The following is a 21,885-nucleotide window of genomic DNA, read 5'->3' as shown; positions in this document are numbered from 1 at the left end:
TGTCTTGAATTTCTTCAACATGACTGGAGACACTGAAATAAGATAAGATAGTATGTACTAAGTACTAAGATAGTGTTATCCATTACCTGTATATTTAAAATACAACTTGAACACTATTATTTTAGTATCTCTACTGAGAGTGATTTGTGTTAGAGCAAAGCTGAATAATGTTGTTCGTGTAGAAACCTGTAATTATTGTGTAATGTTTATTTTCTTCAATCACTTCCTCGTTTTTCCTGAACAACAAAATACATGTAGAGTTTCAAAACAGAACAATGAGAACAACAAGGGTCTAATGATGGGAAACAAGTAATGCAAATAATAGGTTCCGCCTGTTTGGGTAGACCTATACATAGGACATTTTATGCCCGTGGCTCCGTCAAACAAGTGGATCAGTATGAGAAATAATAATACGATAGATAATAGCTTGTTTAAAAGACGGGAAACCTTTGTAACGTCCGGTTTGCTGTCAATCCGGAACGGAATTCGCCCCGACCAACATCATCACAATGACGTCACGTTTTTGTTAGTTTCAGACAAAACTGAATGTAATCTCTGCTAAACTATTAACGTAGGAATAAATGGACTCGGTGAGTATAATAATCTTTTTTGTTTTTATTTTTAAATGTGTTTATATCTCATCATTGAGATTCAGAAAACGCTCCTAAGCAGAACTAAAGTAAAGTGTCATGTTAAAAGAGCTAACGCTAGCTCTGGGAACTTAGCTGTACAAGTACAAAGTTTACACAACGTTACATTATGGATAACAATCCTACTGAATTAAAGAAACATGTTTACACCTAATGTATTTTAGTCATTTTTTTAATGATATAAATAAACCTAAATCACTTAAGATGAATTTCATGGTATTATTGTTGTTATATTTACAATATTTACAATTAGGTCGGTTTGGTGTGAGCACTTTCTTTAGTATTCACAATGTTTAGTTACGGTTTGTTTTCTCAGGCAAGAGACAATAACGTTAACACTAACGTAACTGCTGTTCATGGCTATATTTGTATTTGGGGTTTGTTTTTGTTTAAGCAGCTACACAGATTGACACTGAACTGACTCCAGACTCCTCTCTTTTACAACTGGATTGTGTTGAAAAAAAAAATGGATGGTAATTACTTGTGCATTTTCCTTTTTCGCTATTGTATTGTCACTAGAATCATTGTTAGTGTTTCCCAACACTGTGTATTTATTTTTACTTCACTTTCTGTATTTGGACATTTTTTCATTCAGCATTCTCACTTGTCTGTAAACAGTAATAACATTTAAGCCACATGAAAAGTCTGTGTCCAAGATATATCCCTCTTTTCCCTGAGAGATTACTATAAATATAAATTGCTAGAAAAAAAAGCAGTAAATACAAGCTTAGATTTATATATACTGTTAGTTATTGTGTCTCAGTAAGTTTAAAAATTGACCCAGGACTTTTTTATTTAATGAAGTTATGGTTCATCTTTGGGATTGCATTTTTTCTGTGTTTGCATTTGTAAATACTGAAACAATTGATTCAAACATACTGAATTTTTTTATATGGAAGGGGATACGAAACAGCCCTTGGTGGATGACAAAAGAGAGCGTAATCCACCAAAGAAAATAAAACAAGGTACCTAGCTTTTAGCTTTTATACTCTAGGTTTGGTATACATTTAGCAAAATTAAGGTTTAAAATCTTTCAAGGTTCTCAAGTAGCCTGTCATGTTTGATTTATTTTAGCTTCCTCTGCATTATATAGTATTAAAATGTGAATCATTGCATTTGTTTTTACACTCTTCCTTTTACTATCACAAGATAGATACCTTTCTTTAATATCTAGTTGTGGTATTAAGAATTGAATTATAGCTGTCCATTTGATAGGTGGAGATGCAGACAGTTGCAATTCTGATAAAGAAGAAGAGTGTTACACAGATGATGGTGATGAAAATAATTTTTCTATTCAATATGCATTAATTGAAGCCACACCATAATCATCATTGCCATCATCGTTATTAAGGTCATAACCAGAAAAATAGAATACTATCAGAAAAAATGTATTATCAATTTTTTATCATTTGCAATTTACAGAAGTAGATGAAGGCGTAGATGAAAGGAGTCAGAAGAACAACAGTGGTGATGCATCTTCAGAAATAAACCAGAGAGTGAAGCCCTTGCAAAAGAAGCATGTTAAAAGTATGTACTATTGAAACTGTTGTTGTACTTAATATGTGTGAGTTTGTTTGTTTGTATGATGATAAGCCACATTATTTACGAGCAGGCTAGAACCAGCATATTGTTTGTCCTGTCCTCTACATGCATTTGCAGACTATAATTACCCATAGAAACCTAATATATTTCAAGTTTTTGGATGTTTGTTGTTCTGTCTTTAAATCCATTTTTAAAATAATAACCTTATGTTGCATTTTAATGTAGAATTGGACACTGAGCAACCTAAAGAAACTGACACACGAGTCTATAACCAACAGAAGGAGAGTAAGAAAGGTGTTTACCTTGTGCATGATTACTGAATATAGAGGGTCTACACATTTCACATTTCAAACTGTGAGATGGATTTTAAATACATTTTACTTGATAGATACAGCAGAAGCCGGTGCTCAGTCTGATGCGGGGGAAAAAAAGGCTTGTGACACATCAGATGGAAAGTGCAAAGTCAAGAATGAAAACAATGATGTGCAACCTGCTGGTGATGGCCCAAGACAGAGAACATCCAATAAGAAACAAAACCTAGGTAGTGTATTATTGAATATATGTACAGTGTGTATATTACAGTTGTGGTCATAACTTTGCATATTCTTTTCAGAATCTGCAAAGTATTAATCATTTAAAATAATTAAATATGATGAATTAAATGTAATTATTTAAACGGATAAAACGGATTAAATATATTTTACTCGGTTCCCAGAAGAAAATTTGCAACAAACATCCTGTTCAAACATGTCGCCTCTGGCTCTTAATGAAGCCTGTATTGGAACTTTTGTAATAGCTGTGTATGAGTCCATCAATTGCCCTAAAGATTGTGTGAATAGATTATTATGTTTTATGGATTATATATTACATTTGTTAGCACTCATGATAGATGGTTGATTTTATGCATTTGTACTATAGCACATCTGGGTAAAGGTGACATTCCTGTCCATGATGCTAAAACAAAAAGGAGCTCAGTTGCTGCTGATACCTTCAGTAAGTATTATTTTTAACATGGTCTCATGGTCAGTAACTTAGTATTTTAAGAAACCAAACAAATTAATTGGAAGCAACATATTTTTTTTTTAATACTGCATTTCTGCTGTTACAGACATAGTATTGTTTTCTCTCATACACAGGTCGGTATATATTACTTGCAATTTTACTTTCTCTACTTGCTCTTGTGGTTTTGATTTTGTGGTTTTGGAGAACCTCATCTCCCCCTGTGCAAAAAGAGTTAAACTTGCTGGAGATGTTTTATCAAGAAATGGACAAGGTGCAAGAAAGTTTCCCCAACCAGCACCATGAAGTTTGGCGAAGAAGCAGAATCCATCTAAAGAAACATCTCAATCTGACTAATCCAACTGAACCAGTGAGTCTCATCTTAACCTCTGGTCGTGAGGCTGAGAAGACTCTGGGCTGTCTGGCTCAACGGTTAGCTGCAGCATTTTCTAATGCTGTTAACTCCTCAGTCCTGGGTATTGATGGAACCAGCAAAAGTGCACAAGACAGTGACCAGGTTAAGTTGGACATTGATGAAACACTGAAAGAGGCCTTTGAGGGCGGTACCCAGGCAGCAGTTATTCACCGTTTTGAAGAGCTTCCTCCTGGATCTACACTCATCTTCTACCGCTATTGTGATCATGAGAATTCTGCCTTTAAGAAAGTCTTTTTGGCTTTCACTATCATGCTACAGGAAGAGATAGCTTTTCCACCTAATGTCAGTCTGGGAACGGTGGAGGAGATGGTGCAAGAGTACTTAAAAGTGAAGTTTGTCTCTTCTGACAGGACTGTTGAGTTTAACAAGATGGATTTAGACAAGCTAAGTGGGCTCTGGAGTAGAATCTCTCATCTCATCCTACCTGTAGCTGCCGAGCAGGAGATCGAACAGAATGGATGTCAAACATAAAGGACTTTCTGTGAATTGAACTGAAGGCTTATTATATTAAGTTCACGTGTGTTTGTGTGTGTGTGTGTGTGTGTGTGTGTGTGTGTGTGTGTGTGTGTGTGTGTGTGTGTGTGTGTGATAGAGAGTGAGACTGATAATACTTGAATTCATTTATGAATATTCATTAAGGTGACAGGTTAAGGTTCATCTATAATTCTTAATGATGTAATTAAAATATCTGTCAATAGAAATCTTGCAAAGGATCTAACAATTTTTTCGCTTCTTCTACCTTTTTCTACACAGCTCATTTAATTTGAATCTCAGAATGCATATGTAATTTTAAAACATTTGGTAGAGTTAGGAGCATGAGGACAGCTAAACAATTTTTTATTGTTTAGTGAGATCAACAAATTACAAATGGCACTGAAATGTAAATGGACTTGTAAATGTTTTGAGCAGTCTTTATATGTAAAATGACGAATATATTTGAAATAAAAAAACATTTTAATTGTTGAATTAAATTTTTTATTTTGTTTTGCAGGCTAAATAAATAAATGTTTTTACAATATTATACAATATATGCCAAAATATGCAATTTATATTGTAAACATAAATTATATTTACAATATAATTACAAAATAATTTCTAAATAAATGTCAGCTTATTGCATCCAGACATTTCAAACACTACCTTTTCTCACAACTCTGTTGTGATGTCTTGATGCCAGAAATTAGAAATATCCAGATACTATTTATGCTGTACTTCTGTTCTTTTTCTGTCACCTCTCTGGCTCATTTTTGGATTTACCCACTAAAGTAAAGCAATTAAAGAATCTCAGTTAAATGAGGTAGGTATGTTTCAAGATGTGAATTTAATATCTAAAAATATAATAGTTTTTCTCAAAGTATAGTCTGTGATTTGTTTATTTATTTATTTCAGATTGTTACGGGTGGAACTACTCCCACCTTTAACATCATTGGTATATTTAGAATTAAATTTGTATAGTTAGCCTGTTTGACTGGACTCAAATCAAATCTAAGCAATAATTGAAAAAATTTAACTCAAGCAATAACTATAACTAGTTATAACCTATGACTCAAGCAACTTAGACAAACAGTCCCATCATATTAACAGTATTAGAACAGCAAGGACAGCACTATTTTTGTTATACACTAAAGACATTTGGGTTTGAGTTCAAAAGGTATATAGCCTGTCAGAATATATATATATATAACAAAAGGCCATAAAAGTCACTTCTGGACACTATATAGTTCTGCAGTATGTATTTCTGTATGTAGAGTTTCTAATTCATCTCTGCGTTCTGGTGTCTAGCGGATGTTGTTTCCGGAAATGACTGGTGTTCATACAAACGTGTCCTCCAGAAAACATTTCTCAGTTCCCTTTCACCAGTAGTGAGTTGTGTCGGATGGAGTTAAAGTTTTATATTTAAAAAAATCCTGATTTCATGTGATTCAAATGGACCGCGTCGATTTGAAAAGAGACGGAACTAATTCAAGAAGAAGCACCAGACAATTGCGGAGTAAAGGTTTGTCTATACAGAGTTATCATGGACCGTCGTTAGCTTTTTTTTTTTTTTTTTTAGCTCTCTTGTAGTTTGTACATGTATGTGAACTTCATGTTTGGATGGATCTACTACCTAATAAAGTGATAGATTTGGTAAATATGTGTATCGAATGGTTGGTCTTCATAGATTTAACTGTACTTAGATATACATTACACATTAGAAAGCAGTATGAAAAGGATCAATAGCTAAAAACGAGCCGAATTAATGACAAACCAAAGTTACTTTCGTTTTGTCCGTTATCGCAAAGCTAAAGGGAAACTAGTACGGATCAAACAATTAAACTACTGTTACTGTTGTTTTAAAATGAGTGAACAGACTCGGAAGGAATAAAAATTAGACGTTTTTGTGTTTAGGAGTTTTTCCCGTTGATCTGAGACCGAGAGGAGCTCTGAAGAGGAGGAGAGACATCAACAGCACTGAGGAGTCGAACACAGAAGAAGGTTGTCATGTGAAAAAAAGCTTTTAGATAGAATTTCCTGACTCTGTGCTTGTTGATCCAACACACTAATCAGATCAGATCAGATCTAATGTACGCTTACCTGCTTTGTAGCTTGTAACCATGTAATCACCCACTTTGTAGGTGGACGGTTTCTGACTGTATTGGCTATTGACATATAATAATAATAATAATAATAATAATAATAATAATAATAATAATAATAATAATGTAGGGCGTCTTTTAATGCTGACTTTTATTCTATATTTGTATTCTAAGAAAATAAAAATAAAATTTGTCATAATTATTGCTCATACATAATGCCAAAAAGCGTGATTATATGGTCACTGAACTATTTTTTTCTGTGGATTTGGACATGTGTTTCAAATCCTAGTATTATGATATTTGACAATAGGAGCCACATTTTTTACTTTGATTCATGGGAGTCATGATGCCACATATCCTAATCCAGTTTCCAGGGCCTTAAATAATCACCCATAACTTCACTGATGTTCACAATACTTAACAGTGGGAATTAGGTTATTTTTGTGTAAACATCCTTTGTCTTATATCAAATGATTTTTTTGTGCCTGAAGTCCTTTTCTTTCTATAGTAACCCTATAGTAATAGTTCTAGCTAAAGAACATCTAGAATGATATACTTGATATTGCATCAAAAATATAATTTAGCAAACTCCAGGTGCTTGTAATTGTACAAAGAAAGCTTTTCTTCTAATACTTTGAGAAGAATAGTTTGTTACATTGATACATAGCAATTTCTGCAAATCTTCCAACAACCATCATCCTCACTGTGTGTGGGGACAAAATACACTTTAGTCCCCTGCCAGGCAGGCTATATGAGAGGGAATTGGAATTTTCATTCATTTTATAGATATTGCTTGATTTACAAAGGCTAACAAAGGTTTGCCTCTTTTCATTTGTCTGTTTCCTAATCTTCATCATGTTGCCAGCCAGTTAAAAGATCTTTTTAATAAGGATTTTTTAAAAATGTATTAAAATAAATTGACATGAATAAAAGGTTAGTATCAGCAATGGCCCAAGCTAATTGACCTCAAAGACATTATTTCCTGTCCTAATTCTCTTTTCTTTACCAGTGGTCCCAGTAGTGTGTCTGGTGTTTGCTTTCTCCTAGTGAATGTATGTTCTACAATCCATGTATAGTATCATATTAAATATATTACAAATTTCCAACAGGATCTCCTGATAAGATCGCAAAGGTTCAGGTGGAGAAAGATGCAGGAGACAGACATCAGAATGGGGACCAAACTAATACGGTGGAAATGGATGTGGAAGAATCTGAAGATCAGAACCAAGACATGAGTTCAGAGGATGAAAGTGGAAATGAGGCAGTCATGAAGAGTGAGTTTACTTTGTTATATCCAGATTGAGTTAAATCATTCAGAAACTTGTTGGGAGAGTTACTGAGAGGTAGCGTTCAAACTCACTGTCTATGTGTCTGTTCCAGCAAAACCTCCCATCCAGGAAGAAAGAGTCATCAAAACACTGCGTGTGGAGAATCTGGAAACAGAGGAGATGAGGGTATTTCTTTTGCGGCAAAGAAAAACAAATCAAAAGTCACAGGCAACAGACCCTTCCAAACTGACAGCGTGTGGAGACACAGTTCGTGGTTCTCAGAATTTATCAAGAGGTTTGTCAACATTCTGTCTTTGAGATATAACACATATTTCTTTTTGTAAGGCTGACCTATGATTGCTCCCTAATCATATTTCTATTCAGTATTCCATTTATGTTTCTTATTGCCATTTGGTTTTCATCACAGAACCGTCCAGAACAGGCTCTTCTTCTGTCACACTCGAACCCATAGAGAACAAAGATATTTTGACTGTAAGGAGCAGCATAAGAGACTATCGAAACAAAATGGAGGAGAAAGCCAGAGGTCAGAAATACACTGCATTTAGACAACAGTGTCACTAATCTCACTCCCAGTTTATAATGATCACAACTATCCTAGCTTGTAGACATGTAATATAATGTGTGTTGTTTTTTGTTTTTTTTTGCTTTGTCTATTTTTGTGTATAATAATGCATTATATCCTCATAATTTTACATATTACTGTGTTTACCTTTAATTAATTAATTGTTTAAACACGGATAAACGTGAAACACTAATAACAGTAAGTGTGTATTTTCCTTTTTTCCACCATGCACAGTCGAATGAGAGCTAGGTAGGAGCTGAAGTTGGGAAAATAGAGAACAGACAACATAATCCCGAACTCTTCCTAACTATCCAATTATCTGATGAGTTTACTGGAGAGAGACATTTGGATTTTGTTACTTTAAAGCATCATAATTAATATTTTGCTGTAAATTTGTTCAACATTTCAATTTACTCTTTAATGTACTTGTTAGGAACTTTCATGTGCACACATTTTTTGTGTGCCTGTGTGAATGCAGGGTAATCACTTTTATTTCACTTATTTTTGTAGTATTTTATTTTCTTTATCATGCGTGCTCTTCATTTACTTTTATTGTAGGTGATTCTGAAGTGGATTTTAAGAGCAGGGAAAGGTATCCATACAGGAAAGGTCACACAACACCCTCCCTCAAGACAAACAACATTCCTGCAGGAAAACAGCCCCTACGCCATACAAAGACAGGTATCATCTCATCTCTCAGCTTTGTTTGAGTGCAAATAGAACTTTAAAATTTTCTCTCTTCCTTGTAGAAGTAAGGAAAAAAGTTATGACAAAGACAGGTATAGCTTCGTCCTCAAGAGGTATTACCTTCATTCCACACAATCAAACACAGTTTGGCTTTTCAGTATCTTTGATGATGATGATGATGATGATGATGATGATGCTGTATCTGGTATTCTTTCTCTTTACAGCAGATGCATGGGGTATATTCAGGTGGCTTCAGTGGGCTGTGTTCCTGATAGCCTCACTTGCCTTGGGTTTAATGGGTTATCAACATTTTCCAACCTCATCAAGAATAACTGAACATCAAAACAGATTGTTGTACAGTGCAAATTTTGAAACCCACTTAGCTGAACTAAAGGCGCTATTCTCTAGTCAGCGACCGGAACTCTGGAAAAGGGCTGAGATCCATCTTAAGAACCACCTTAAACTGATTAATCCAACTGAACCAGTAAGTCTCATCCTAACTTCTGGTCATGATGCTGAGAAGACTCTGGGCTGTCTGGCACAACATTTAGCTGCAGCCTTTTCCAGCATCTTCAACTCCTCAGTCCTGAGTATTGACGCAACCAGCAAAAGTGCACAAGACAGCGACCAGGTTAAGATGGACATTGATAAAACACTGAAAGAGGCCTTTGAGGGCGGTACCCAGGCAGCAGTTATTCACCGTTTTGAAGAGCTTCCTCCTGGATCTACACTTATCTTCTACCGCTATTGTGATCATGAGAATTCTGCCTTTAAGAAAGTCTTTTTGGTTTTCACTGTCATGCTCCCTGTTGCTGAACTAGACTTCAAGCTCTGTCTGAGTGCAGTGGAAGAGCAAGTTCAGGAGTACTTAAAAGGGAGGTTTGTCTCCTCTGACAAAACTGTTGAGTTTAACCAGATGGATGTAGACAAGCTAAGTGGGCTCTGGAGCAGAATCTCTCATCTCATCCTACCTGTAGCTGCAGAGCAGAAGATCGAACAGAATGGCTGTTGAGAGAGAGGATTCTAAAAACTGAAGGTTTTTAAACCAGAGTTTTGCTACTGGATCATGTAATTATTGTGATTGTGCAGCTAAATGGCTGGTGCTGTGCTCACTTAGCCAGGTTTTCCGATCTAATTGTCAAGACTAAATCTGTAAGTCTAGTTTTCTTCTAACATCTTGGACATATGCAACAAGATCTCTAGAAGGTCATGCACTTAATGTCATGGCACCGGTGTTGAAATAATGCCATGTTAAAAATCTTTATTATAAAGTGTAAATATATCAATACTTTGTTATGCAGTTTTGTCCAACATTCCTTCTTCATTTCATTATAATTCCGATTTTTATTATTTCTCTAATATACTCTCTACAAACTAGCTAGAGTCATCACGAAACTATACACAAAGCTCACTTTCAACAGCAGTGCAGGTTTAAGAGTCAGCTCTTTGCACCAGTGGATGAACCGACAGAATTTATGTTGTGGATTTATTTTTCTAGTAGCTCAGATTGAATTTAGCACAAGCCTTGAGGAGTTTTGGCTGTAAGTTTATGCTTTGTTCTGGCTCAAAATTGTGCATTTCACTAAATATGTAAATATTAAAACTAGAATGTCTTTTTGTATTTGCTTGCTGAGTGTTTTTTTTTTATCTTTTTTTTTATCACGTTTATAAACTCTGAGAAATTGGCTTGTTGGAATAGAGAGTCATGTGAGAATAAATCACTTTTTCATTGAAACAGATATGTAGATCAAGGATAAAAAAGGCTTTTTTTATGAGTAAACAATAAATCTTTAGAAAGCATCTACTATACTAGAATAACTCAGTTGAGAGATATTACATTTACATTTCCGGCATTTAGCAGACACCCTTAGCCAGAGTGACTTACCTTTTTTTTCTTTCAATTTATACAACTGAGCAATTCTGAGTTAAGGGCCTTGCTCAAGGGGCCCAGCAGTGGCACCTTGGTGGACCTACGATTCAAACTCATGACCTTTCACTCAGTAGTCCTGACACCTTAACCACTAGGCTACTACAACCCAATATATATCATTACAACAAGTGAAGACATATACACTGATATGTGATTTGAGATATTTTACTGACTTTTTAAGAAAGTTAACTTGGCATTGTTAGTACAGAGAGTTAGTATAATTCTTGCTAAACATCTGAGATTGTAGGTTTGTTGGACATACAATCAAAATCTGATTGTATGTGCAACAAACCTACTGGATTGCTATGGTCAAAATTAAACAAAAGCATTTTTAATAAAGAATAAGCAATAAAAGCAATAATAACTATTAATAGTGTACTGTTAGTATTATTAGTATAGATCTTTGCATTTTCAGCAGAACACATATCTGAAATTTAAAAAATAAACAAAATAAAAGGGTAGCAGTAAAAAAAGGGTAACAATAAAATATCATGGACTGTTCAGGTATTAATCACACAAAAATAATGCTAATTCGAGTGCTATAGTAAATGCTATATTCATCCAACTAAAAATGACCAAGCAGCTACACCAGCAAGAAACCTGTATCAAACACAAAAGCAAAATAAATATACACCATAAACATGTTTTTTCATGGCAGCATTTCAAAATTCAATATTAAAAGTAATACTAAGTGTAATAAGGTAAGGGTTAGGGTTAACAAAATTATTAATGTTTGCTATAAAGCAAAAAGACTTATCTTTCTCCAAAGAAAGAGCATGTTTTTTTTAATGTGGCATAAGCATGATTAAAAATTCTGGAGGGGAAACAAAAAACTAATCTTACCTTATAAATCTGCCTACTTGATGCAGTTTGGTGTTGGTTCTTTTGTTTTAGTTTCCCATATATAAAAAATGGATATGACAACAAGTGGCATGCTAAATAAACTCCCATCAATATGGAGGGCAAGATGCAGAAGTTTTTGGAGTAAAGCTCCACAAGACCAAAATATATTGCAGCAACTATTAAAAAAGCAAGAAAAGCAGAGATATGTACACCAAGAAGGTCAGAAGATAAATGGGACTGATCAAGAAATGGAACAATCTCTGGATTGGAGTGAATAAATATTTGTTTAAGAACCAAATTATATACAGTATGTAAGATAACTGTGCCACATATGGATTTCTGTAAGACAAAAAAGTATTCTTACTTGTAAAACATAGGTTTATGAATGCAACCACTCTGAGCACCCAAAGGAAAATCGTCCTTCTGAAATTTATAACACAATATCTTTCATTCTTGGATAAAGAAAAACAAATGGAGAAATATACAAAATAAGTAAAGACAGAGAAAAAAGTACATTTGGATGTACCTAAAATTCCAGTGTACATAAACTGGCAGTGTCACTCTGAAACATTTTAGGAAAACACTCACAATTTATGGCTTGGTCTGCAGAGAAAGAATATTAGAATGGTTTGGCCCAAGTTCAGACTCACTGCAGCTCCTGCCAGAATTTTGCCGACAAGCTATACATATACAGATTCAGGTATACACACAGGAAAATACACACACATGGAAAGAATATTATTATGCCGTCACAAAAATGAACACATAATTATTCCTTGTTTTTGGTTGCTGTACTCATTACATCTATCATATATTTTAATAGTAATTATTTATTGTTGATGTAGAGATTAACAGAACATTAAGAATGCAGGTGAGGCTTAAAGAATACACTAGAAGACACATAAATCTGGAATACATTCTATAAACAACAATCTCACTTGTTTGGTGTGTATCACAGAGAGGATGAATGCAGACAGTGAAAATACCAAAGACAGAAATGATGTCACCTGTTAAAAAAAAAATTCTTATATATGTGTATGCAAAATAATTATTTTACATGTAATGGAATCTATTTTTACTATGTTTAATGTAAAAATATTTAATGAATTTTATAGAGTATTATAGATTTTACCTTCATCCAAACACATACACTGGCTTTCAGTAGGAAAGGACTGCACACAGCAAGCGAAAGATAACTGATCAAATGTTGAGATAGATATAATTCAGGCTAAGATACAGACAGAGAGAAAAAGAGCAACTTCGTTAAGTATTAACGAAGAAAACAAATATAAATAGACAACACATTGTATACACACAAAAAAAAAACTATCATTTTCTGCATTCATTTCTTAAATTGGGACATCCAGACAGTACAACAAAGGAATCTAGTAAGACCAGATGTGAAGGACTGTGCATTTATATTAACAAAGCCTGGTGTACAAACTCTGTCGTTATTGGAAAATGCTGCTCAGTTAAACTTGAATTTATCATAGCTAAATGTAGACCCTTTTATCTCCCAAGGGAGTTTACCTCCACTATTGTTCTTCAGGACAGGTTTCAACATACTAACTGGAATACGTTTGCCTCTCAGGCTACTTGTGGCTTTCACATGGACATTGATACTTACACTTCCTCTGTGCTGGATTATATCAACACCACCATTGATATTGTGACAACCCAGAAACAGATCACCACATAGCCTAATCAGAAGCCATGGAGGAACAAGGAAGTACAGTGTTGTGAAAAATCTCGAGACTCAAGAATGCCCCAAAGTAAAGTATTATGCCTTACAAAATATTACAATTGATGTCGTAAGACATATGGGGATAGGCCAGATGTTGTAACAGTTTTAAGGTAATATATGACTAACATATAAATAGCCACACCTGAGTAAACAAGAAAAGAAGTTTATTGTAATCATAAACTTAGTAAAAGTAACCAGACTCAGTGCTATCAGGCCTAGTCAGTCTGAGCTCTCTATGTGAAGTGAAAAGTCAAAAGTTCAGCTGAAACAGGCCTTATGTAGGGAGTAGGGTGAGACCGCTGAATCATGCGACCAGCTGGACGGACCTGCTGACTCTGAGATTGAGGGTCTAAGGGAAAAGGGGAACCTGACCTTTAGTAGAAATAGAGAAACTAAGGCTTAAAAAATATGCATGTGCAAGCCCAGTCTGGAAAGTGACTGAGATCATAACAAAGTTCATAAGTTTAGCAAGCTTAAGGAGTCAACATAGAACTCCGTGTATATACAAAGCAACATTATAACAGCAAGGGCTTAGCAAAAAATAGCAATACAATGTAGCGTCTGGTACATGTCATTTTAGATTTCATGTCCCAGGCACCCCAAACTTCAACATCTACTGTTCAGTTAACCGATGACCACTCAGTTTTACGATTTTATTGAGGGCTACACAGCGTCACACACCCACACCTGGCTCCAGAATGTCTGGAGCCTCCACAAAGACCAGATAACCCCATGCGGCTTATTAGGGGCCCGCAAACAGAACGCAACACACACACACACACACACACACACACACACAACACAATGAGACATTCCTTTTACTAATAAAACCCGAAGATAAGGTACTCTAAGGTTCTCATTCTTATAACCCTTTTTGTAATGGTTTCTTCTTTTAAGGAAGGCTTGCCTGACTTAAAATTATTTGCTCCTTAATTTCCTGACAAGGGTGTATTTTATTCATGTGTCAGAAAACAACATTGTATTTTAAAATCAGTTATCCTCTAATTACTGATCATGGCATGTTAATGTATACCTGTTCTAATGCCGTATGCCCCTTTAAGGTCTGATGTCAGAATGTATACGAAGCTATCGTTTTCTTTTTACTTCCCTAATGAAAGTGCATCTTGTTTATGTTTCATTTTTGTTTCTTTGCCTTTATAAGAACACAATAGCGTATTAACATCAGTTACCCTTCGATTACTGATCTGTGTATGTAATGTACCTGCCTTTATACCGTCATTACCCTTCATGTTTAGTATCCAAATGACCACAAAATTATCGGTTACTCGTTTTTCAAACAATGGTGTATTTTATTTGAGCACGAAAGGTGCCATACCGTCTTAATACACCCTGGATCAAACTTTAAAGTCATCTAAAAGTTTGATAGCTAAACCACGCCCACAGACACCTGAAACAAAGGGAGTTTTTCCCTCCAAAACCTTGACCGAAGTATCGGTCATCTCCCCAAAGATGGGTGGAGTTCACAACCTTTAAATTGTCACAAACACCACTAATCCGTGGTCAGACTTTCGGAACAGCTTCAAGACGACTCCATTTTCCTTCAAAGAAGTTCCGGCAAGCTTCACTTCCAAGAACGACAACTATTCTGATCTTCAGGAGAACTTGGAAGAACGTCTGACCCCACCCTAACTGACTTTTCAGAGATTTCTCTGTTGCATCCGGGCCATTTGTGCAGTAAGCCAATGCAAGTAACCGTTTCCTTTACCAACCAATTTAGATGCGTAATTTTAAGTAGGAATCTTTCATTGAATCATAAGGTGAATTTAAGTTTCTGTGACGATTTCCCAGTTGGGGTGTGATTAAATTTTGAGTCTAAGCTTGCCATTCCTTTCCTTCCTTTCTCTAATTTCTTCTTTCCAGTCTCTTCCTCCCTTTCCCCAATTTTCATTTCTTTTGTTTTATTTTATTTTAATCTTCGTTTTCCCTATTTCTTTTGTTTGTTTGTGTAGTTAGTTTATGCTGTGTTTGTCTCATTCATTAAATGCCATATTTTTGTGCCAAATAAGTGATTGTCTCTGAGTATCGCTCACAAATTAAGCCTGCAACATCTGGTCTGAACTACATGCTCTATTAAGTTAATTTAATTTAAATTACGGTATAAAGTAAAGGGAAGCGAATCTTTCTTGGCCGGGAAGATATCGCCTTCATAGAATTAATAAAGGTTACACCACCTGTTCGCCGGACGAACTGACCAAATAAGCGTAACGTTAATTCCATTACCGTTAATTTCAACTTAGGTTAAAATATTTAGAAGTCACTATAACACATTATAGTGACTTATAAATATTTACCTTGCTTCGCGAGCCAAATCGCTACAACAACATAACCAATATAAGTAAGAATGTTAAGAATGTTTATCATAATCAATAATAAATCATAATCCAAACTCATGAAGTTAACATATAATCAGTAGAAAATTATATGCAGTAGAAAGTAGCAAGAATGGAAATGAGGAAACATACTCATTGTAGCTGAAAAGAGGACACTAAAAGGCCACCAGACCTCTGTCATGAAAGACTGAGTGACATGTGTTTTGAGGTCAAAAATAACAGGAAATTAAAAGGGCAGTAAATATGAGTAAAAAGGGCAGATCTTGATTCTGGAAAATAACTGGAAATTAGAAGGGTCATGTAAATGAGTAATGTTTCAATTACTTTGAATCTTTTCTTTGGGATATAATGTCACACATCTGGTGGGGAAAAATTGGGGAAATTACCTAAATGTGTGTAAACTAAAGCGGAGGCACCTAGAGGCACCAGGGTATATATTGAGGAGATTTTCTGGGGAGAGGGCTTGCTTTTTTTTGTGTTTGAACTTTATGGGTTGCAGGGGGATGCTCGCTTGGGGTTTTCATTTGATTGCTTTTGACTTAGAAATTTTTCCTTGAGCTCAATGGAATTGTTGGCTGATTGGCTGCAATAAAGAAGTTTGCTCATTCTCATCCAGCTCTGGAGAGTCTTCTCATTGTTTTATTTGTATCAATTATAATGTTATCAGTAAAGTTTAGTTTAAATAGTTAATATTCGGCTAAAAGTCTAAAAGTGTGGTTCACCCTGCGATATGTCCACTTGGAGGCAGGCTCTTAGTTCTGACAACAGCTCCTGCTGTAGACCAGTAACATTGCCTTCAGATCAGCTGATGCATAGGCCTACAGCACATCCAGAACAAACCCGAGGAGAGGCATCAAAAAGGCTAAGCAATGCTACAAGGTAAAGGTAAAGGAAAACTTCTCCAACTCCTACCCCAGGCGCATGTGGCAGGGCATCCAGGTCATCAGCAACTATAAGCCTACTTCCCCCCCATCAACCACAGACATCTCATTCTTGAACAAGCCAAATGTTTTATGCTTGCTTCAACAGTAACAACAGAGAAACTAAAACCAGACCCTCTGAAACCCTCCAGCTCCTCACACTCACCTCCTCCAATGTCTATGCTGCCCTGGGCAAGATGCAAGTCCGCCAGACCAGATGGCATTTCTGGATGTGTGCTTAGAGCATGTGCAGAACAGCTTGCAGGGTTTTTTTTTACGGACATCTTCAACCTGTCCCTCACCCTAGCGACTGTGCCAACGTGCTTCAAGTCCACCTCCAACGTCCCAGTGCCGAAACACTCCAACCCAATGTCCCTCAATGACTACCGCCCTGTAGCACACATCATCATGATGTGCTTTGAGCAACTGGTCCTGGCACATCTAAAGAACTGCCTCCCACCCACATTGGACCCACTTCAGTTTGCCTACCGGAGCAACAGGAGCATAGAGGGTGCAGTGTCCTCAGCTCAGTCTACTCACCAGGACAATAACAACACTAAATATGGGTTTTTAGGCATCAACACCTTCTTATGACACTGGATTATGGACTTTCTGACCAACAGACCACAGCATGTTAGGTCAGGAACCTTCGGCTCTCCTACTATTATCCTTAACACAGACGTACCATAGGGCTGTGTACAGTAATAAGCCCATTCCTACATTCCCTCTTCTCTCACGACTGCAGGTCTGTGAAGGAATCTAATTCCATAATCAAGTTTGCTGACTACACCACAGTGATTGACCTCAACACCAACAACAATGAGCCTATAGGAAAGAGGTACAGCATCTGGATGCATTGTGTGCTGACAACAACCTGCTCTTTATCAGCAGCAAATCAAAGAATCTCATCATAGACTTCAGGTGGGAGAGAAATTGAAAATGATTTGTTGTTGATGATGTTATTATTTAATTGTTAAGTGTGATTGATATGCATTGAGATTTACATGCAAGAATCAGTTCATTCATGATCATCATAAAAGTGAAATTTTACCACATGCTATAATTGCTGGACATGCACAAGCAACATGTAAAATCAATAGTAATATGAGACTAGGCAATGTGAAAATTTAATCATCTAATATGTCAATTAATAAATCAATTAATTTGTAATTAAACATGTGTAAAAATACTAAGAGAAAATTTGTGTAATGCAAATAAATCAAATATTAGCACACATACCAAACCTTCTTTTGGAGCAGGTTTACTGTCTATATAAGCATGACATTAGAGATGGCATTATTGAACCTTTTGGATGCACAATAACAAGTAATGCACAATAACACAATTCTAAAAATGTATTAAGTTCACTGTACAGTTCAAAACATTTGTGTACCTGTGGCCAAAGTACATATTTTATTGATTTCTGGGAAAAAGTGAAAAAGATTTTGAAAACTAACAAAATATTTTTTTATTTACTTAATTAATTGAATTTTCATTTTAATAAGGAATGCCATGGATACACAAATATTTGTGAAACATTTTGCATTAAAATAGTTCATTATTAAAATGTTTAAATATTGTGTACTAAATTTTAAATAGAATTTTTAATAACACAATATCTTACCATTTCAAAAATTCTATGGCAAACAATTATCCTTATCCTTATCTATATAGATAAGCCAATCAATGATTTCTCATTAAAAATTTTTGTAAAAGAACATATCAAAACACAGCTGCTTGAAAAGTGTTCAGCTATATTGTGACTTTCCTACTGAGCAACTTTTTATTATAAAAGTTATGGGTCTAGCAAGTGACTAAGAATAATGTTATCCAGTAATTAGGTATAAATACGACTGCAGAGGAAGGTGTTGTGGGATTGTTCTGTATTAACACACCTGAGGTTGTTGTTGAGATCATTATGGAGTTAGTTGTTGTTGTTGGTGTCAGGGTTGTGAAAGAGACATCTTTAAAGAGCCAGAATATATTGATACACAATATCTAATCATTTAATAAATTCTATTATGTTTTTTTTATTATTATTATCCGTATCAATGCTATAATTATTGTTCTTAGAAATTTATTTCAGGTATAGATAAGCATATCAATGATCTTTTTTATTAAAGATATTTATAAAATAATAAATCAAAACACAGCTGCTAGAAACATTTCAGCTATATTGTGTGGAATCGTTCTGTATTGATACACCTGAGGTTGATGTTGAGATCATTATGGTGGTAGTTGTTGTTGGTGGTGCGGTGGTTGTGGAAGGGACATCTTTAAAGAGCCAGAATATACTAAACTCCTTAACAAATGTAGCCCTGAAAAAGCACATAAATGACAGTAAACAACCTTTCTCTAAATTGCTCAACTGTCTATTTATTCATGTTTATAACTAAACAGAGAAATAACCTGAAAAAATATATTCCACTTTCAGAAGCACTCCATATAACTTTTATTTCGGTCTTTCTTCGGTTATCTGTTTGTGTTACTGCTTTACCCTGGATAAAGACAGACATAAGTCACGAAGTAAAAACATAAGCCACATAAAAAACACATAAGAAAGACCATATTGCACTTTAACTATCTCTATTTCACTTAATGGCAGTCAAATGAAATACGGAAATGCATATTTTCTTTTTTCTGTACACAGTTATACACAATCATGTTATACCTATAGAAATGGACACACAACCTTAAATTTTAATCACAAAAAAATATAATAAATTGAAACAGATTAGTTGGATACAGTTTATTAAATGAAGGACTTCAAAACCCAGCAAAGTGTTTGGATCACTACTGTAGGATAAGAATTTTAAAATTTGATCACATTGTTATTGTTTTGTTAAGCTAGAGGGAATATGAGAAAGACGAGACTTACGTTTGCACCATTACATTTTTGAAGTCTGCTGAGATCTGGGTTCGTCAAAACAAAACTCCCCTGAGGAGTTGTGTCCCCTGGTTTTCGTGCTTCCAACATAAAACCTTTGAATGATTGACCTTGATCTGCTTTCAGTGTTACTTTAAATAGAAAAACAAGATACTTGATATAAAAAACATGTAAGATTAGAAACTATATTCACACAAGTCACACAAATCTTATGTTCCCAAGCGTCATGCTAAAAAAAGCATTTTCAGTGTTTTTCTTTTTACACCATATTTGTAGTATGCTAAAACATTTTTTTAATTAGTGAAGTTGCAAATCATGATGAAACGATAACGTGGTGACACTGTGATAAACACTTTCTTTTTGGGAGGGAGCTGTTTCCATGAAAATATTAGTTCAGACATGTTTCATGTTAATTAAACAAATATAATCAGTATATATATATATATATATAATGGTACAACTTGAATTGCCAGGAAAGGCCTTAATGATAATAACTATTCAATAGCAGTAAATACAAAACACCCACCATCAATGGGTTTTTCCACATCTTCAGGACCGATAGTGATATTATCTGGATCAACTTTAAAAGGCGGTTCAGTTTCCTGAGGCTGAGCGTTGTCGTGATCAACTGCCATAGTCTGACATATAACAGGAATACTATCAAAATTACCACTGCTGTAACATTTCACGAAGTGTAACATGGATCCTCCTAAGTAAATAAAGATTATAACTTGGAGCTTCATCTGTAAAGCAAAGAAGTGTTAATAAGACATTACTTAGGTTACTTAGAATTTTACATTCATTTAAAATGAAAACAATACTAAAATTTCCAACTGTGTATTAAAGGCATTTCTTTTAACTTTATAAAAAAAGCAACACCCGGCACCTTAGTTTATATAAAAGCACACTACCTTAAATCAGAATCTCTTATTGTATGGTAGGAGTCTTCTTTTCTATTTCTGGATGTTTATCTGTAAGTTTGCTTGATACACCCCATGCTTTATTATTCTTTAACCAGGGTGACTCCTCCTTTATCCAATTCTGGGCGGAGATCATAAATTTCTGCAGTTTAATGTCCATGTATTGTTATCATTAACATGGAGACTGTGTAAACACGTACAGAAGAGGAATTTCCTTGGAAATGGTTTTATTGCAATGGATACTAGGTTTATTGTAGTCTTAAGTTAACCTGTTAAAGGTGTCAGTGACTACAAAAAAAAAGTTTGAGATCCAATAAAGAGAGACATTACACTGAAAGCAACAAGAGGGAAATGTTTTATAAAAAGTCCCTAGATATTGTCCCTAAAATGTTACACATAATTCAAAAACAAGTCAGCCTATAAATTATATCAACTTGGAAAATAGCTGTATGGCTCCAATAAATAACCAAAATACGATAGTACATAATACTAATAATTTTATAATATACATGAAATAAATATGTAGTGATGAAATCTCTGGAATTAATTTTTTGGTAAAACACACACACACACACACACACACACACACACACACACACACACACACACACACACACACACACACACACACACACACACACACACACACATATATATATATATATAAATTGAAGTTTATGGATTTGATTTGATGTCATTTTGAAAACAGTGGATTTGATGTAGTTCCACTACATTTTCTACAGAGTGAATCAGTACATGTTTGGTGCCTGTATCCTTCTTATCATCATCATCAGGGCTCTCAAGTTTTGAAGACGGGCAAGCGTGACATATCCACACGTGTGTGTGTGTGAGTGCGTGAGAGAGAGAGAGAGAGCGAGATTGTGACTGGTGTTGTTTATTGTGTTTGTTGCCTTTTTGGACTCCTTTATCATTTGTAATGACGTGACATACGGCTAAGTATGGTGACCCATACTCAGAATTTGTTCTCTGCATTTAACCCATCCAAAGTGCACACACACAGCAGTGAACACACACACACCGTGAACACACACCCGGAGCAGTGGGCAGCCATTTATGCTGCGGCGCCCGGGGAGCAGTTGGGGGGTTTGGTGCCTTGCTCAAGGGAACCTCAGTCGTGGCTGGCCCGAGACTCGAACCCACAACCTTTGGGTTACGAATCAGACTCTCTAACCATTAGGCCACGACTTGCCCCACATGTTGCTCCCATTTAAAACAGTTCGGCTCAAGCCCAGCCATTTTTAGGGTCATGATTGTTTCGTTTTGAGGTTTTGTTCAAACCGACCATCGAAAATATCCTCGCTAATGAATGTTTTTTTTTCATTAGTTGTTGCGTTAAATCTTACCAATGAATCACTGGGCCACTCCTTCTAAATTAGTTCGAAAGAGAAACACTTCAAGTCACTCAAGGTACAAACATTTATTACAAAAATAGGACATAAAATGATTTATGTAAATAACTCAAAGATTGGTCCCAGCTCTCCAAGAAACAGCCAACTCACACTAAATATATTTGCTAGTTTCCTAGCAT

General features: G+C 35.3%; 3 protein-coding genes across 15 annotated transcripts; 2 read left to right on the top strand and 1 right to left on the bottom strand.

Moving 5' to 3' along the window:
• Window positions 1–279: 279 nt before the first annotated feature.
• Window positions 280–4,590, top strand: zgc:112962 (uncharacterized protein LOC548348 homolog). Of its 11 annotated transcripts, none has more exons than XM_047799773.1 (9): window positions 280–590; window positions 1,048–1,123; window positions 1,550–1,615; window positions 1,866–1,922; window positions 2,073–2,177; window positions 2,418–2,477; window positions 2,587–2,733; window positions 3,111–3,185; window positions 3,329–4,590. In XM_047799773.1, the coding sequence occupies exons 2-9, from the start codon at window positions 1,117–1,119 to the stop codon at window positions 4,096–4,098; spliced, it is 1,287 nt and encodes a 428-aa protein (XP_047655729.1). In that variant the 5' UTR covers window positions 280–590; window positions 1,048–1,116; the 3' UTR covers window positions 4,099–4,590. The 11 variants fall into 11 exon arrangements, with proteins under 11 accessions (XP_047655729.1, XP_027022443.2, XP_027022438.2 ...); XM_027166637.2 differs by having other exon boundaries at window positions 281–590; window positions 2,581–2,733; XM_027166636.2 differs by having other exon boundaries at window positions 281–590; window positions 2,418–2,486.
• An 853-nt stretch (window positions 4,591–5,443) lies between these two features.
• si:dkeyp-82a1.6 (torsin-1A-interacting protein 2) lies at window positions 5,444–10,362 on the top strand. Of its 2 annotated transcripts, XM_027166643.2 has the most exons (8): window positions 5,446–5,623; window positions 6,016–6,102; window positions 7,313–7,477; window positions 7,584–7,766; window positions 7,899–8,015; window positions 8,613–8,735; window positions 8,804–8,854; window positions 8,966–10,362. In XM_027166643.2, exons 1-8 carry the CDS (start codon window positions 5,554–5,556, stop codon window positions 9,751–9,753), a joined length of 1,584 nt encoding a protein of 527 aa, XP_027022444.2. In that variant the 5' UTR covers window positions 5,446–5,553; the 3' UTR covers window positions 9,754–10,362. The 2 variants fall into 2 exon arrangements, with proteins under 2 accessions (XP_027022445.2, XP_027022444.2); XM_027166644.2 differs by lacking the exon at window positions 8,804–8,854 and having other exon boundaries at window positions 5,444–5,623.
• Window positions 10,363–10,820: 458 nt separating this feature from the next.
• LOC113655713 lies at window positions 10,821–20,425 on the bottom strand. Of its 2 annotated transcripts, XM_027166419.2 has the most exons (13): window positions 20,328–20,425; window positions 19,943–20,159; window positions 19,408–19,547; window positions 18,939–19,027; window positions 18,735–18,847; window positions 18,425–18,493; window positions 17,769–17,797; window positions 12,647–12,742; window positions 12,453–12,521; window positions 12,103–12,194; window positions 11,879–11,937; window positions 11,515–11,690; window positions 10,821–11,271 (listed from the first exon to the last, which is right to left on the bottom strand). In XM_027166419.2, exons 2-13 carry the CDS (start codon window positions 20,157–20,159, stop codon window positions 11,179–11,181), a joined length of 1,242 nt encoding a protein of 413 aa, XP_027022220.1. In that variant the 5' UTR covers window positions 20,328–20,425; the 3' UTR covers window positions 10,821–11,178. The 2 variants fall into 2 exon arrangements, with proteins under 2 accessions (XP_027022220.1, XP_047655733.1); XM_047799777.1 differs by lacking the exon at window positions 18,425–18,493.
• Window positions 20,426–21,885: the final 1,460 nt, after the last annotated feature.

This window comes from Tachysurus fulvidraco, chromosome 14 (genome assembly GCF_022655615.1).
Source record: "Tachysurus fulvidraco isolate hzauxx_2018 chromosome 14, HZAU_PFXX_2.0, whole genome shotgun sequence".
Lineage (NCBI taxonomy): Eukaryota > Metazoa > Chordata > Actinopteri > Siluriformes > Bagridae > Tachysurus > Tachysurus fulvidraco.
This window is presented reverse-complemented; position numbering and strand designations above follow the sequence as displayed.

Excerpts from the sequence above, each read along its gene's own strand:
- zgc:112962 (XM_027166635.2), top strand. Across the intron at positions 2,487-2,580 it reads ACAGAAGGAGAGTAAGAAAG|ATACAGCAGAAGCCGGTGCT; the intron begins GTGTTTACCTTG and ends TTTACTTGATAG. Across the intron at positions 3,186-3,328 it reads AGTTGCTGCTGATACCTTCA|GTCGGTATATATTACTTGCA; the intron begins GTAAGTATTATT and ends TCTCATACACAG.
- LOC113655713 (XM_027166419.2), bottom strand. The coding sequence starts at position 20,159 with ATGAAGCTCCAAGTTATAATCTTTATTTACTTAGGAGGATCCATGTTA. Across the intron at positions 19,548-19,942 it reads TGTGGAAAAACCCATTGATG|TAACACTGAAAGCAGATCAA; the intron begins GTGGGTGTTTTG and ends TTCTATTTAAAG. Across the intron at positions 11,691-11,878 it reads CATAAACCTATGTTTTACAA|TTGCTGCAATATATTTTGGT; the intron begins GTAAGAATACTT and ends CTTTTTTAATAG.
- si:dkeyp-82a1.6 (XM_027166643.2), top strand. The coding sequence starts at position 5,554 with ATGGACCGCGTCGATTTGAAAAGAGACGGAACTAATTCAAGAAGAAGC. Across the intron at positions 7,767-7,898 it reads TTCTCAGAATTTATCAAGAG|AACCGTCCAGAACAGGCTCT; the intron begins GTTTGTCAACAT and ends TTTTCATCACAG. Across the intron at positions 8,855-8,965 it reads TATAGCTTCGTCCTCAAGAG|CAGATGCATGGGGTATATTC; the intron begins GTATTACCTTCA and ends TTCTCTTTACAG.